This window comes from Mastigoproctus giganteus, chromosome 11 (assembly GCF_048544385.1).
Source record: "Mastigoproctus giganteus isolate SK-2022 chromosome 11, ASM4854438v1, whole genome shotgun sequence".
Taxonomy (NCBI): Eukaryota; Metazoa; Arthropoda; class Arachnida; order Uropygi; family Thelyphonidae; genus Mastigoproctus; species Mastigoproctus giganteus.
Genome location: NC_143585.1, coordinates 70,450,484 through 70,463,629, shown reverse-complemented (window position 1 = coordinate 70,463,629; position 13,146 = coordinate 70,450,484). Strand labels below are relative to the sequence as shown.

Genomic DNA, 13,146 nt, shown 5'->3' with positions numbered 1-13,146 from the left:
CAAAAATTTTTTTTTGCATCCAGTTCCTTTCTGACCTCATTGTAGTATCCAATCAAATTTCTCAGACAAGACTTCCCCTTAGCAAAAACATGCTGTGTCTGAACTATAACTACAGTCTTGTTTAGATGATCCTGTAGTCCTTCTTTAACCAGTGCCTCCATTAATTTCCCTGGAACAGAAGTTAAATTGACAGGTCTGTAATTATTTGTGTCACTCTTTGATCCCCTTTTTTAAACTGGAGTCACATTTGAACATCTACAGTCCGATTGGAGACGTCCTCTGAGTCCAAGGAAGCTCTCATAATTATGGCCAAGGGTCTTCCTTTGCTGCCTTCTTTAATATAACTGGATAGATCCCATCCACCTGAGGTGCCTTTCTTATGTTTAACTTGAACAATTTCTCCTCCACTTTGCTCTCAGTTATTACAAAATCAATTAGCTCCCTGCCAAAGTTTGATATACTTCTGGCATTCCCCTCCCTGAATAACTCATTGTAAATGTAGATGCAAAATACTTATTCAGTTTTTCAGCTACCTGAGCAGAGTTCTCAATAGTCGAATCGTCGATATCAAGTGGATGCATCTGATTCATCCTCTTGCTTCTAGAGTTTACATAAGTAAAGAACTCTGCTGTTCTTCTTTGCATTCTTTGCCAAAGATTTCTCATAATTTGCCTTCACTTGCCTAACTTCCTTTGTGACCTCATTACACACCAGCTTATATCTGCCACAGGTTTCTGTGTAACCTGATAATTTATATGCATCCCATGCATTTTTCTTCCCTGCCACAGGTCTCATTAGTTCATCTGACATCCATTTAGGTCTAAACCCTGAACAGTATTTTTTATTTCTTAGTTGGAACAAAAAGCCTAGTAGCTTCCAAATTACTTCCTTGATAGCTTCCCATTTAGAATTTGCTGTTGGTCCCACTGTATGAACTTTAAAAAACTGTCTCAGACCATCGTAAACCTTTACGAAAGCAAAAATCCTTCCCTTTACCCCTGACGGAAGTTACATCTTTGAATAAATCCCACTTCAGCACACTGTGATCACTCCAACCTAGTGGTTCCTTTATCTGCAGATTCTTAATGCATAAAGAATCACTACTGATAATCAGATCAAGAGTATTAATCCTTCTAGATGCCTCTCGAATGTGCTGCTATACAAAACAACATCCAATAAATTCAAAAAAGCTTTGCTAGTTTGTGAGTGACCAACCCAGAAGTCCCAGTCAATATTTGGGAAGTTAAAATCCCCCATTATAAGACAATTTGATTTACTGGCCCACTCTATTTCTCTGTACAGTTGTTCATTATACTCATCTGAATCATTAGGCCTATAACACACTCCTACTGTCAATTTCACCTTCCCAGTGCTTATGTCACAACAAACTGATTCATCATTGCACTATCCACCCATGCCAACTGGATGCACTTCCCTAGATTTTATGTGTTTCTTAAATAACAGCATAACCCCTCCTATCCTGTCTATTCTTCCTGTACATATTGTACTCCCCAAATTCCCATTCTATGTTCCTTCTCTCTATGTGATACCACGTCTCTGATATCCCAACAATATCTGCCTTTGCTGTTTTGACCAGCACCTCAAATTCATCAAATTTATTTACTAAACTCCTAGCATTGGTGTACATGCAAGTATATGTGCACCTGTTCTTATTCCTAGCTACCATAAAACAGCCCATGTATTTACTTGTTTCGTGATGACTCCCTGAAATCCCCAGCAACTTTTTTCCAGGCTGCTGCTCATTCCATTAGAAGCAGTGCAAGAATCACTTTCACCTCTGCCAGTGGCTACTGTTAGCCCGTCAGTCCATGATCCTCCTTTGTGGGTGCCTCCGTAGCCAGGTGGGCAGGAGCAGCAGTGCGTGCATGCATTTCTTGATTAGATCGGGGTTCGAGCCCGTAACCACCAAATACGGAGGATGCGGAAAGGTCAGGGAATGACCACTGCATATCCCCGGAGCAATATGGCCTTAGTTGCTAATGCTCCTAAAAACCAAATAACAAACAAACAAATCATCCTTTGTGAATTGGGGACACATTTGCACATCTCCAGTCCGTGGGGAGCTCTCCTTAGTTCAAGGAACCTTTCATAATTATGGCTAAGGGTTTGCTTACTTCCTTTGTTGCTTCCTTTAACATAACTGGATAGATCCCATCCGCCCTAGGTGCCTTTCTTATATTCAATTTCAAAAATTTCTCCTCCACTTTGCTGTCAGTTATTACAAAATCATTTAGCCCCCTGCCAGAGTTTGAGAAGTTTCTGGCCCCCACTTCCCTATAGACATTCCTCATGTGTGAATGTAGATGCAAAATACTCATTCAGTTTATCAGCTACCTCAGCAGGTTCATCAACAATCGAGCCATTGTTGTCAAGTGGACAAATCTGATTCATCCCCTTCCTTCTAGAGTTTAATAAGTAAAGAATTTTTACTGTTTTTCTTTGCATCCTTTGCCAAAGATTTCTCATAATCTGCCTTTGCTTGCCTGATGTCCTTTGTGACTTGATTACAGACTGGCTTTTATCTACCATAGGCATCTTTGATTCCTGATAATTTATATGCATCCCATGCATTTTTCTTCTCTGCCACAAGTCTCATAGTTCATCCATTTAAGCCTAAACCTTGGACAGTATTTCTTAGTTGGTATGAAAAGCCTAGTAGCTTCCAGGATTAATCCCTTGAATGCTTTCCATTTAGAATTTGCTGTTGGTAACACTGTTTACAGATATTGTTTGATTAAAGTCAACTGCATACATCACCACCGTTGGGGGAGAATAATTTTTATCCGGCTGCTGTAAATTAATTATCCTGTCCAACCACAGAGAAAGTAAAAACCTGGTTGTGTGACCCCCACACACATATCACCATCCCATATGTTCCATTGCCAACTGGGCTAGCCAGGTGGGTTAAGTGCCTGACTGGCAACCCAAAGGTCGCGGGTTCGAATCCCACCTCGGGCTTGGGTATCACGATGGTGCTGCAACTCCGGTTACAGTTGGATTTCACTGCCATGATACATGAAGGAAGCAGGAAAAAACTAGTTCCTTCGTGTATTGCTCACATCATACGTAATAAAAAAATATGTTCCATTTTTTAGCAACAAAATTCCAATTATCAGTAATAAAACACTGTAATTCTGAATGAGATGACGAAACAGAAAATTATCAGTAAAAAATATAACTACTCAAATTTAGTAAAAGATAAAGTAAACGTTTGTCACAGAGAAGCATTAAAATTTATTTTACTCTAAACTAGAAAAGTAACACTAATATCTTTAACTTAATTGTAACAAATTCACATTATTTTAATAATTTTTATTTATTGACTGTATATTTATGTATATTTCTTAGCGACACAGAGTTCGTATCATCCCACTCACTACTGCCTCTTATCAATGGAAGTCACATGAAGGAAGTTTTTATGTATATGGGTTTGAACAGAAAGTCTATGCCCCAGATTATCCGGAGACCTGTGGGTGTGGTTTATGTATTATTTTGTAGACTAAAAATTATTATGAATTAACATTTAGAATCTCAAAAACTCAAAAACCTTTTTTCAGTTTTTAGAATATATAAAAATTTAAAAAAAAAATTTTTTTTTTTTGAGAATTAAAAAAAAATAGTTTTATTTCCTTGTGGTTTTAAATGATGGGTTTATTTATCTCTCTGTGTGGTTATTTTGATGCTTTTAACAAATTATACTGGTATTACAGGTGTTAAGAATTGTTTATTTAGTTAATAACTGAACATTTTGGGAAGCTTTTACTTCCATTCTTAAGGTTATACATTTTAACACATATCTTTTTCTTTACTGTGCTGGCTGATTCATGGAAAACAGCATATGATGGTAATTTTTTAAATATGTTTTTATTAGTATTGGTAGTGGCAGCAAATGATTCAAGAAAGCAAGCTTATACAGTATCAGCCAAAAAAAAAAAAATTACCGACTTCCACAACACACAACACCATCTATACCATTAGAAGTTTGTTCCAACATTCAGTAACTCACTGGATGAAATCAATTTTTGCACATCTGTCCTGCAACCATCCTTTTTTCAGTTTCTGTCCCATTATGTGTGTTGTCTGAGAAAGAGTAAGGATGCTATCAGCATTTAGTTTATTTAATCCATTTAAAGCCTTAAACACTTCAGTCTGGTCTCTCTCAGGTGCCTAGTTTCCAAGCACCGCAATTTGCATAATTGAAGTCTTTCATGGTAACAGTACACAGTACCCTTTTGTGTCCTTTGCTAATCTGGTTGGTCTGCTCTACATCTCTTCCAACAGATTTACATCCTTCTTAAAATGAGGCTTCCAGACCTGTATGCAGTACTCAAGATGTCACTGAACCATTGCCTTATACAGTGAAATAATCATCTCCTTGTCGCTGCTGGCAAAATATCTATATATCATTGACAAAACTGCATGAGTTGTCTTAGTAGCCTGTCTGGACTGCTCGGAATACCTCATGTCAAACTATACAATTGCCCCTAGGTAGGGCTGATATTAAAAATATTCAGCAACCAGTACAGTAATATACATATATATAAATAAAAAATTTAAAAAATGTGTGTGTGTGTGTGTGTGTGTGTGTGTGTGTGTGTGTGTGTGTGTGTGTGTGTGTGTGTGTGTGTGTGTGTGTGTGTGTGCATGCATGCATGCATGCATGTATATAAGGAATGTACATACAAGAAATTTCTCTCCTATTCTCTAAATAAACTAACTGTATATATTATAAAACTGCTACCAATTGATATAAGCTTTGGCATAAATCATTCATCAAATTATTCTAATAATTTCCAAATCATTTGTTAATTTTTAGAAATTGTTGGTGATCCTTTTTGACACAGCTGTCACTTAAACACTAAAGAACTTTTTTCCAAACTTTGTTGTCTCTTCATTCTGGATGCCCTTTTTTAATATTTATTTATAAATATCAAACCACTGCACAAAAATTAACTCATACTAGTCATTCTCAGTCAAAAATCTTTCCAATTTTTCTAGGTATAGTGGCAGCAATATACTTTAATTACTGTCATTAACTGCCTTGCCAATCATTGTGTCATCTGCAAACTTTGACAATTTGGCCTCAGTAGCCCTTGTGTCGTTAAGCTCTATACCAACAACAACAACAGCAAACTTAGATGATAAGATTCATATTTTCAGCCTGGTCTGTGCTTGTTGACAGGAGAGACTGCTCTACAGGGATGGGGTACACTTAAATAGAAAGGGTGCAATAATATTTGCTGATGCTATCGAGGCAGTGTTAGGTGGATTAGAAAACTGCTAGCTTGCGGGGATACACAGACTAAAAGGTTAACAGTGGCTGCAGGCAGAGGCAAAAGTGGTTCTTGCATTGCTTCAATTAGAATGAGCAGCAGCATGGAAAGCAAGGCAATGGAGTCTTCCAGGTTGTTGTTGTTGTTTGGTTTTTAGGAGCATTAGCAACTAAGGCCATATTGCTCCGGAATATGTGGTGGTCATTCCCTGACCTTTCTGCATCCTCCGTATTTGGTGGTGACGGGCTCGAACCCCAGTCTAATCAAGAAGCGTGTGGTACGCACTGCTGCTCCCTCCCACCTGGCTATGGAGGCGCCGAGTCTTCCAGGACTGTTCAGAGACATAGTGGAACAAATAAATATATGGGCTGTGTTAGGGTAACTAAGAGTAGAAACAGGTGCATGTATATTTGCATTTACACCAATGCTAGGAGTATACTTAATAAATTTGATGAGCTTGAAGTGCTAGTCAAGACATCAAAGGTGGATATTGTTGGGATATCAGAGACGTGGTGTCACACTGATATAAGCAGTGCAGAATTGGAAGGGAAGTGCAATATGTACAGAAAGGATAGACAGGACAGGAAGGGAGGAGAGGATATGCTATTAGTTAAGAAACACATAAAATCTAAGGAAGTGCATCCAGTTGATGTTGGTGGACAATGCAACGTTGAGTCTGTTTGGTGTGTGTCACACCAAACAGACAGACAGACACACACACACACACACACACTGAGAAAGGAAAAACGAGAGTATGTGTGTGTTATAGGCCTAATGAATCTAATGCGTATAATGAGCAATTGTGCAGAGAAATAGAGTGGGCCAGTAAATCAGAATGTCTTATAATAGGGGATTTTAACTTTCCAGATATTGACTGGAACTTGTGGGTTGGTCACTTGCACACTAGCAAGAATTTTTTGGGATTTATTGGAAGACTGTTTTCTACAACAGTATGTTTGAGAGGCAACCAGAGGGAGTAATACTCTTGATCTGATTATCAGAGTGATTATTCATGCATTAAGAATTTGCAGATAAAGGAACCACTGGGTGACAGTGATCACAATGTACTGATATGGGAATTACTTAAAGATGTAACTACCATCAAGGCTAAAGGAGTTGCTTTTGCTTTCATAAAGGTGACTACAGGGGTCTCAGACAGTTTTTAAATTCTGTACAGTGGGATCAACTGATGATGTTACTAACATTGAATCCTTTCTAAATGGGAAGCCTTCAGGGACTTAATCTTGGATGCTACTAGGCTTTTCATTCCAACTAAGAAATACTGTTCAAGGTTCATGCCTAAATGGATGTCAAATGAATTAATGAGGCTTGCGGCAGAGAAGAAAAATGTATGGGATGCATATAAATTATCAGGTGACACAGAAGCCTATGGCAGATATAAGCTTGTCTGTTATCAAGTCACAAAGGAGTTAAGGCAGGCGAAGGCAGATTACAAGAAATCTTTGGCAAAGGATGCAAAGAAAAACAGCAAAGAGTTCTTTACTTTTGTAAACTGTAGAAGGAAAGGGATGAATCAGATTGGACCATTTAACATAGATGGGTTGACTATTGATGATCATGCTCAGGTAGCCGATAAACTGAATGAGTATTTTGCATCTACATTCATACATGAGGAGTTATTCAATGAGGGGAATGCCAGAAGTTTATCAAATTCTAACAGGGAGCAAAGTGATTTTGTAATAATTGAGAGAAAAGTGATTTTATAATAACTGAGAGCAAAGTGGAGGAGAAGTTGTTGAAGTTAAACAGAGGGAAGGCACCTGGTGTGGACGGGATCTATCCAGTTATATCAATGGAAGTAAGCAAACCCTTAGCCATAATTATGAGAGCATCCTTGGATGGAGGAAGTCCCCACTGACTGGAGATGTGTAAATGTATCACCAATTCACAAAGGGGATTCTAAAGGTGACACAAGTTACTATAGACCTGTTAGTTTAACTTGTGTTCCAGGGAAAATAGTGAAGTCACTGGTTAAAGAAGCATTGCAGGATCATCTAGACAAGACTGCAGTAATAGTTAAGACACAACATGGGTTTGTTAAAGGAAGGTCTTGTCTGACCAATTTGATTGGATACTATGATGTGGTCACAAAGAAACTGAATGCCAAAAATAATTTTGATATCATATACTTGGATTTCAGGAAAGCTTTTGATACTGTTCCACATAGAAGACTGCTATACAAATTGGAGAGGTATGGCATTAAGGGTAAGTTGCCACAATGGATAAAGGGATGGTTGAGTGGGAGGCGACAGAGAGTGGTAATCAATAGACACTGCTCTTCGTGCAGGCGCCTCCGTAGCCAGGTGGGTAGGAGCAGCAGTGCGTAGCACACGCTTCTTGATTAGACCGGGGTTCGAGCCCGTCACCACCACATACGGAGGATGCGGGAAGGTCAGGGAATGACCACCGCATATCCCGGAGCAATATGGCCTTAGTTGCTAATGCTCCTAAAAAAAAACAAACAAACAAACAAACAAGCTCTTCGTGGACAAATGTTATTAGTGGAGTTCCCCAGGGCATGGTGCTGGGCCCATTGTTGTTTTGTAGTATTGGAATCTAATGATGCCTTCCGTGCACTGACCAGTTATGCCAACAAGGTCTTTCGTCGACGCTGGCATCACCTGCAACTCCCGAACACTACTCCTGGATAACCTCCTCTAGACAGCAATTGATACTCAGCACCAGAAACTTCCAGACATGAAACTGCAAATTGTGGCCAGCCCTGTCGACGCCGCTCCGTGATTCTCCATTGTGATGATCCTGGACTCTTTAATTTGAACTTTACCTATTCTCTTCTTCCTACCTACAGTCTTTCTCCAGGGCTCCCACAACTGCACCTAGCACTCTTCCTGCTCCTTTTCACCTGGGAGGATGCCTACGCTCTGTCATCCTCGCTACCTTGCCTGTCTTCCACTTTCCTGTCTCTTCTCTGCTCTTTCCTTGACCTTCCCCACTCTCGCTTCTGCAGGAGTGTGGAAGACCTGCCAGATGTCTTTTACTCCCTGGTCCGGCTCCTCGTGCCAGTGGACGGATGCTGGGAGGCTCCTTCCTGGTGATCGCACCTCCCAGTAACGAAGAGGCCAGTCAAACAACACAAACAACACACTACTCACACATAACCCACACTGACTGGCTTTGCTATGTTAACAGAGTATTTAACGCGGATTTGTGGGAAACCACAGGAACCGCTATTGATGAAGGTATAGCAGGATTAATGTCCAAGTTTGTAGATGATACAAAGGTTGGCAGGGTTGTTAATGACAGTAAAGATAGTATGCTACTCCAACTGGATCTAGATAAGTTGGGCAAATGGGCGAGAAGTGGCAACTCAAGTTTAACGTTGAGAAATGAAAAGTACTGCATATGGGTAGCAATAACCAAAGAGAAATGTACCAACTGTGTGGTACTACACTCAGGGAGGTGGAAAGTGAAAAAGACCTGGTGGTAATTGTGCAGTTAAATATATGAAGTTTGCTGAACAGTGTAGATGGGCTGCCAGGACAGGTAATGGAGCAGGGACAGGGAGGTGATTATCCCATTGTACAAGGCAATGGTCAGGCCACACCTAGAATACTGTGTACAGGCCTGGAGGCCTCATTTTAGGAAGAAAGAATGTAGAGTTGCTAGAGATGAGTACAAAGAAGGGCAAAAAAAATTGGTGAGGGGAGCAAAGGGGTGCTGTTCCCAAGAAAGGGCTTAAGTTCTGCAAATTGCAGCAACTCGAAAGTAGGAGCACCTGCGAGATGATCTGATTGAGGTGTATAAGGCCTTGAATAGGTTGAACAAGCTGAATGCTGATTAGATTCTTCCTCTTGCTCAGATTAAGAACATGAGGGGGCATGGATTCAAATTGAGGAAAGACAATTGTAGAATAGATGTGCGGAAATTTGCCTTTAGCCAGTGGGTGGTTCATCTTTTGTTGGGGAAATTGATAGCCTAAATAAATTTAAGGCTGAGCTGGAGAGGCATTTGGAACGAATGGAGGGATGAAATGGGAGGGGTTTTTTTTGGCAGATGCTACATAAAAGAAGCTTGCTTTCTTGCATCATATGCCTCTACTAATGCTAATGCTGATATGCCTTCATCAGTATCGTTAATAGGAGTAGTAGTAATAGAGGCATCTTATGCAATAAAGCAAGCTTATGTTGCATCAGCCAAAAAAAAAAAAAAAAAAACAATTTCACTCATCCATTCCCTCTAAATGTTTGTTCAGTTCCTCCTTGAATTTATTTAAACTATCAAATTCCACAACAGATGGAAGTTTGTTCTAGCAATCAACTACCCTTTGGCTAAAGGCAAATTTCCACACATCTATTCTACAACATTCTTTTCTCAATTTGAATTTATGTCCCCCTCAGGTTTGTGATCTGAGCAAGAGGAAGAATCCCATTAGAATTGAGCGTGCTCAACCAATTCAAGACCTTATACACCTCAATCAGATTAACTTGCAGGTGCCTAGTCTCCAGTCACTGCAGTTTGCAGAACTTAAGCCTTTCTTGGTAAGAGGATCTTTTGTTCCCCTCACCAATCTTTTTACCCATCTCTGTGCTCACTCAGGCAACTATACATCCTTCCTAAAATGAGGGCTCCAGGCCTGTATGCAGTACTCAAAGCATGGCCTGACCCCTGCCTTATACAAAGAGATAATCACCTCCTTTTCCCTACTAGCAAAATGATTCTATATCATTAACAAAACCATGACCTGCTCTGGCAGCCTGTCTGCATTTCTCAGAAAACTTCATATCTGATTGCACTATTACTCCCAGGTCTTTTTCATTTTCTACCACCCTAATTATAGTATGACACAGTTGATACTTTTCTCTGGGGTTACTTCTACCCATATGTAGTACTTTGCATTTGTCAATTTTAAACTTCAGTTGCCACTTCTCAGCCGATCTGCCCAAATTTTCTAGATCCTGTTGCAGTAGCACACTGCAATTACTGTCATTAACAACCTTGCCAACCTTTGTATCATCTGCATACTTGAACATTAAGCCTGATATACCTTCATCAATATCGTTGATAAATATACAAAACAAAAGCAGGCCCCAAACATTGAGGGACTCCACTAATAACATTTGTCCACGAAGAGCAGTGTCCATTGATTCTCTGTCATCTCCCACTCAACCACCATTTTATCAAGTGTAACAACTTGCCTTTAATATCATACTGCTCCAATTTGTACAGTAGCCTTCCATGCACAACAGTATCAAAAGCTTTCCTGAAATCCAACTATATGATATCAAAATTATATTTTGTATGCAGTTCCTTTGTGGCCACATCATGGTATCCAATCAAATTTGTCAGACAAGACTTTCCCTTAACAAATCCATGCTGTGTCTGAAATTAAATTAACATGTTTGTAATTACTCGTCAACTGTTGATTCCCCTTTGTGAATTGGAGGTAAATTTGCACATCTCCAGTCCGTGGAGACTTCCCCTGAATCCAAGGATGCTCTCATAATTATGGCTAAGGGTTTGCTTACTTCCTTTGCTGCCTCTTTTAATATAACTGGATAGATCCCATCCACCCCAGGTGCCTTTCTTATGTTTAACTTCAACAATTTCTTCTCCACTTTGCTCTCAATTATTACAAAATCATTAACCTCCCTATTAGAGTTTCATAAGCTTCTGTCCTTCCGTAAAGAATTCCTCATGTGTGAATGTAGATGAAAAATACTCATTCAGTTTGTCAGCTATCTGAGCAGGATCATCAACAGTCGAACCATCGATATGAAGTGGACCAATTTGATTCTTCCCCTTCCTTCTAGAGTTTATATAAGTAAAGAAGTCCTTGCTGTTATTCTTAGCATCCTTTGCCAAAGATTTCTCATAATCTTCCTTCGCTTGCCCAACCTCTTTTGTGACTTGATTACAGATCTGATTATATCTACCACAGGCTTCTGTGTCGCCTGGTAATTTATATGCATCCCATGCATTTTTCTTCTCTACCACGAGTCTCATTAGTTCATCTGACATCCATTTAGGCTTAAACCTTGAACAATATTTCTTAATTGGTATGAAAAGCCAAGTAGCTTCCATGATTAATTCCTTGAATCCTTCACATTGAGAATTTTTTGTTGGTAACATCGTCAGTTGGTCCCACTGTACAGGATTTAGAAACTGTCTGAGATCACTGTAGTCATCTTTACAAAAGCAAAAACCCTTCCCTTTACCCCTTATGGTAATTATATTATACAGAGAACTTCACTGTATAGTACATCGCTAGAGGAGCTTACATCATGATAAAAAATTTTACGATACAAATGGAAATTGTATATAATAATAAACATGCATTCAGTAACTTACATGCAAAACATGATTAACACAAGTATAAAAGTAGAAAGGCAGCACACCCTTCAAGTCCTGTTTAAGCATATAATAATATTTCATCAGAGGAAATCTCAGAAATAATTTTACAATAGTATTTGGTATTCTGTATAAACAAGTTAAGATCAATTTCATAATCGTTTATTAGGTTTATAGTTGGATGTGGGAAAAATCAATCCAGAGATTTTATTCTATTCTTCTACTGTATCTTATATTAAAAATATTAATACAAGAATATAAAAAGAATTCTTTCCACAATTTCAAAATATGCAACTGTTCATTACTGTTCACTACAGGAGATAAAAGAAAATCATAATTTTGTCTTTGAGATTTATTATTCTTTTTGCTTCTGTATTTGTACTCACACCATACCTTACAGTGCTGTATAATTTTGTCTTTTAGAATATCAAACTGTATAGTGTATTCAGATTGACTCTTGATATCATAATTCCTTGCTTTATTAGCTCTTTGTCTGTTTGACATAGAAAAGTGTGAAGCAGTGCCTTCTTTATATGATAGTGGGCCACCTGGTACTTACATTCCTTCAGGCAAGTCAAAAATAACACATCTACCTTTTGAGGCTCTTACCATTTGGGGTTCCTGGCATGTGCCAGGTGGGTCCATTCAGAAGAGATGGTCCTGCTGTGAAAAATAACGATATATTGTATCATAAATAGCTGAATTTAGATACAGTTTACAAATACTTGGAGAAATTTCCAAATAACTAAATTATTGAATATTTTTCATAATTATTTTCTGAAATATATAGATGCATTGAAATATTGCCAAAATTTATGTGCCAGTTTTTTTTTTGTATAAATTTTTACATTTATATAAATTTACACTGAGGTTTCTGTACATAAAAAAGAATTTAGTGATGTTTTTATAATATAATATTAGTTGTAATCAGCGTATTCATTTGTACTGTAGGTTTGAATAGTTCGAGATTTGAAAAATAAAAAGAAGTATTATTTTATATGCAACAAATATTACTAAATAGGACCATGGCTAGTTTGCACTATATCCTCTCTTGCCTTTTGAAATGTAAAGTGTAACTTCCAGTTTCTATTATTGCCATTATAGAAATTTTGTTAGTTTGTGGGTCAGCTTGTAGAATGGTCATGAGATTTGTCTATGGGATTGCTCCAATTTTTTTCTCCAATTCACAAAAATCAATCAGTGTGTGTGTGTGTGCATGAATGCATGCACATACAAACACACACAATATTCAGACAGCATTCAATTCATTAGACAGTAGATTAGAGCAGTCCAATAGCTTATCTGCATTTGGTGTCACGAAAGTATCTGGCTGAGACATAGCTCCAGTTACCATTCTGAGGTTCCTATAAAGACAGATTGTTATGCTGTTGGAATGCATGTAAAGTAATTTAAGGTGAATATTCTATAATATTGTGTTGACCTCTTTGCCATACATTCTGCACTTACTCCCTGAATTTTTAATTTCTGCTCAGTATTTTAGTGAATTCTTCTGTTAGACCCT

The 13,146-nt window shown here is 38.4% G+C and overlaps 1 protein-coding gene across 1 annotated transcript in view; it reads left to right on the top strand.

Annotated features, from left to right (window-relative positions):
- LOC150078109 (protein SSUH2 homolog) overlaps positions 1-3,519 on the top strand; it is a 215,535-nt gene extending 212,016 nt beyond the window's left edge. Inside the window, exon 12 of the mRNA XM_090384941.1 lies at positions 3,370-3,519. Coding sequence (XP_090241067.1) covers positions 3,370-3,519 — 150 coding nt within the window. The remainder of the gene's footprint in view (positions 1-3,369) is intronic.
- Positions 3,520-13,146: the final 9,627 nt, after the last annotated feature.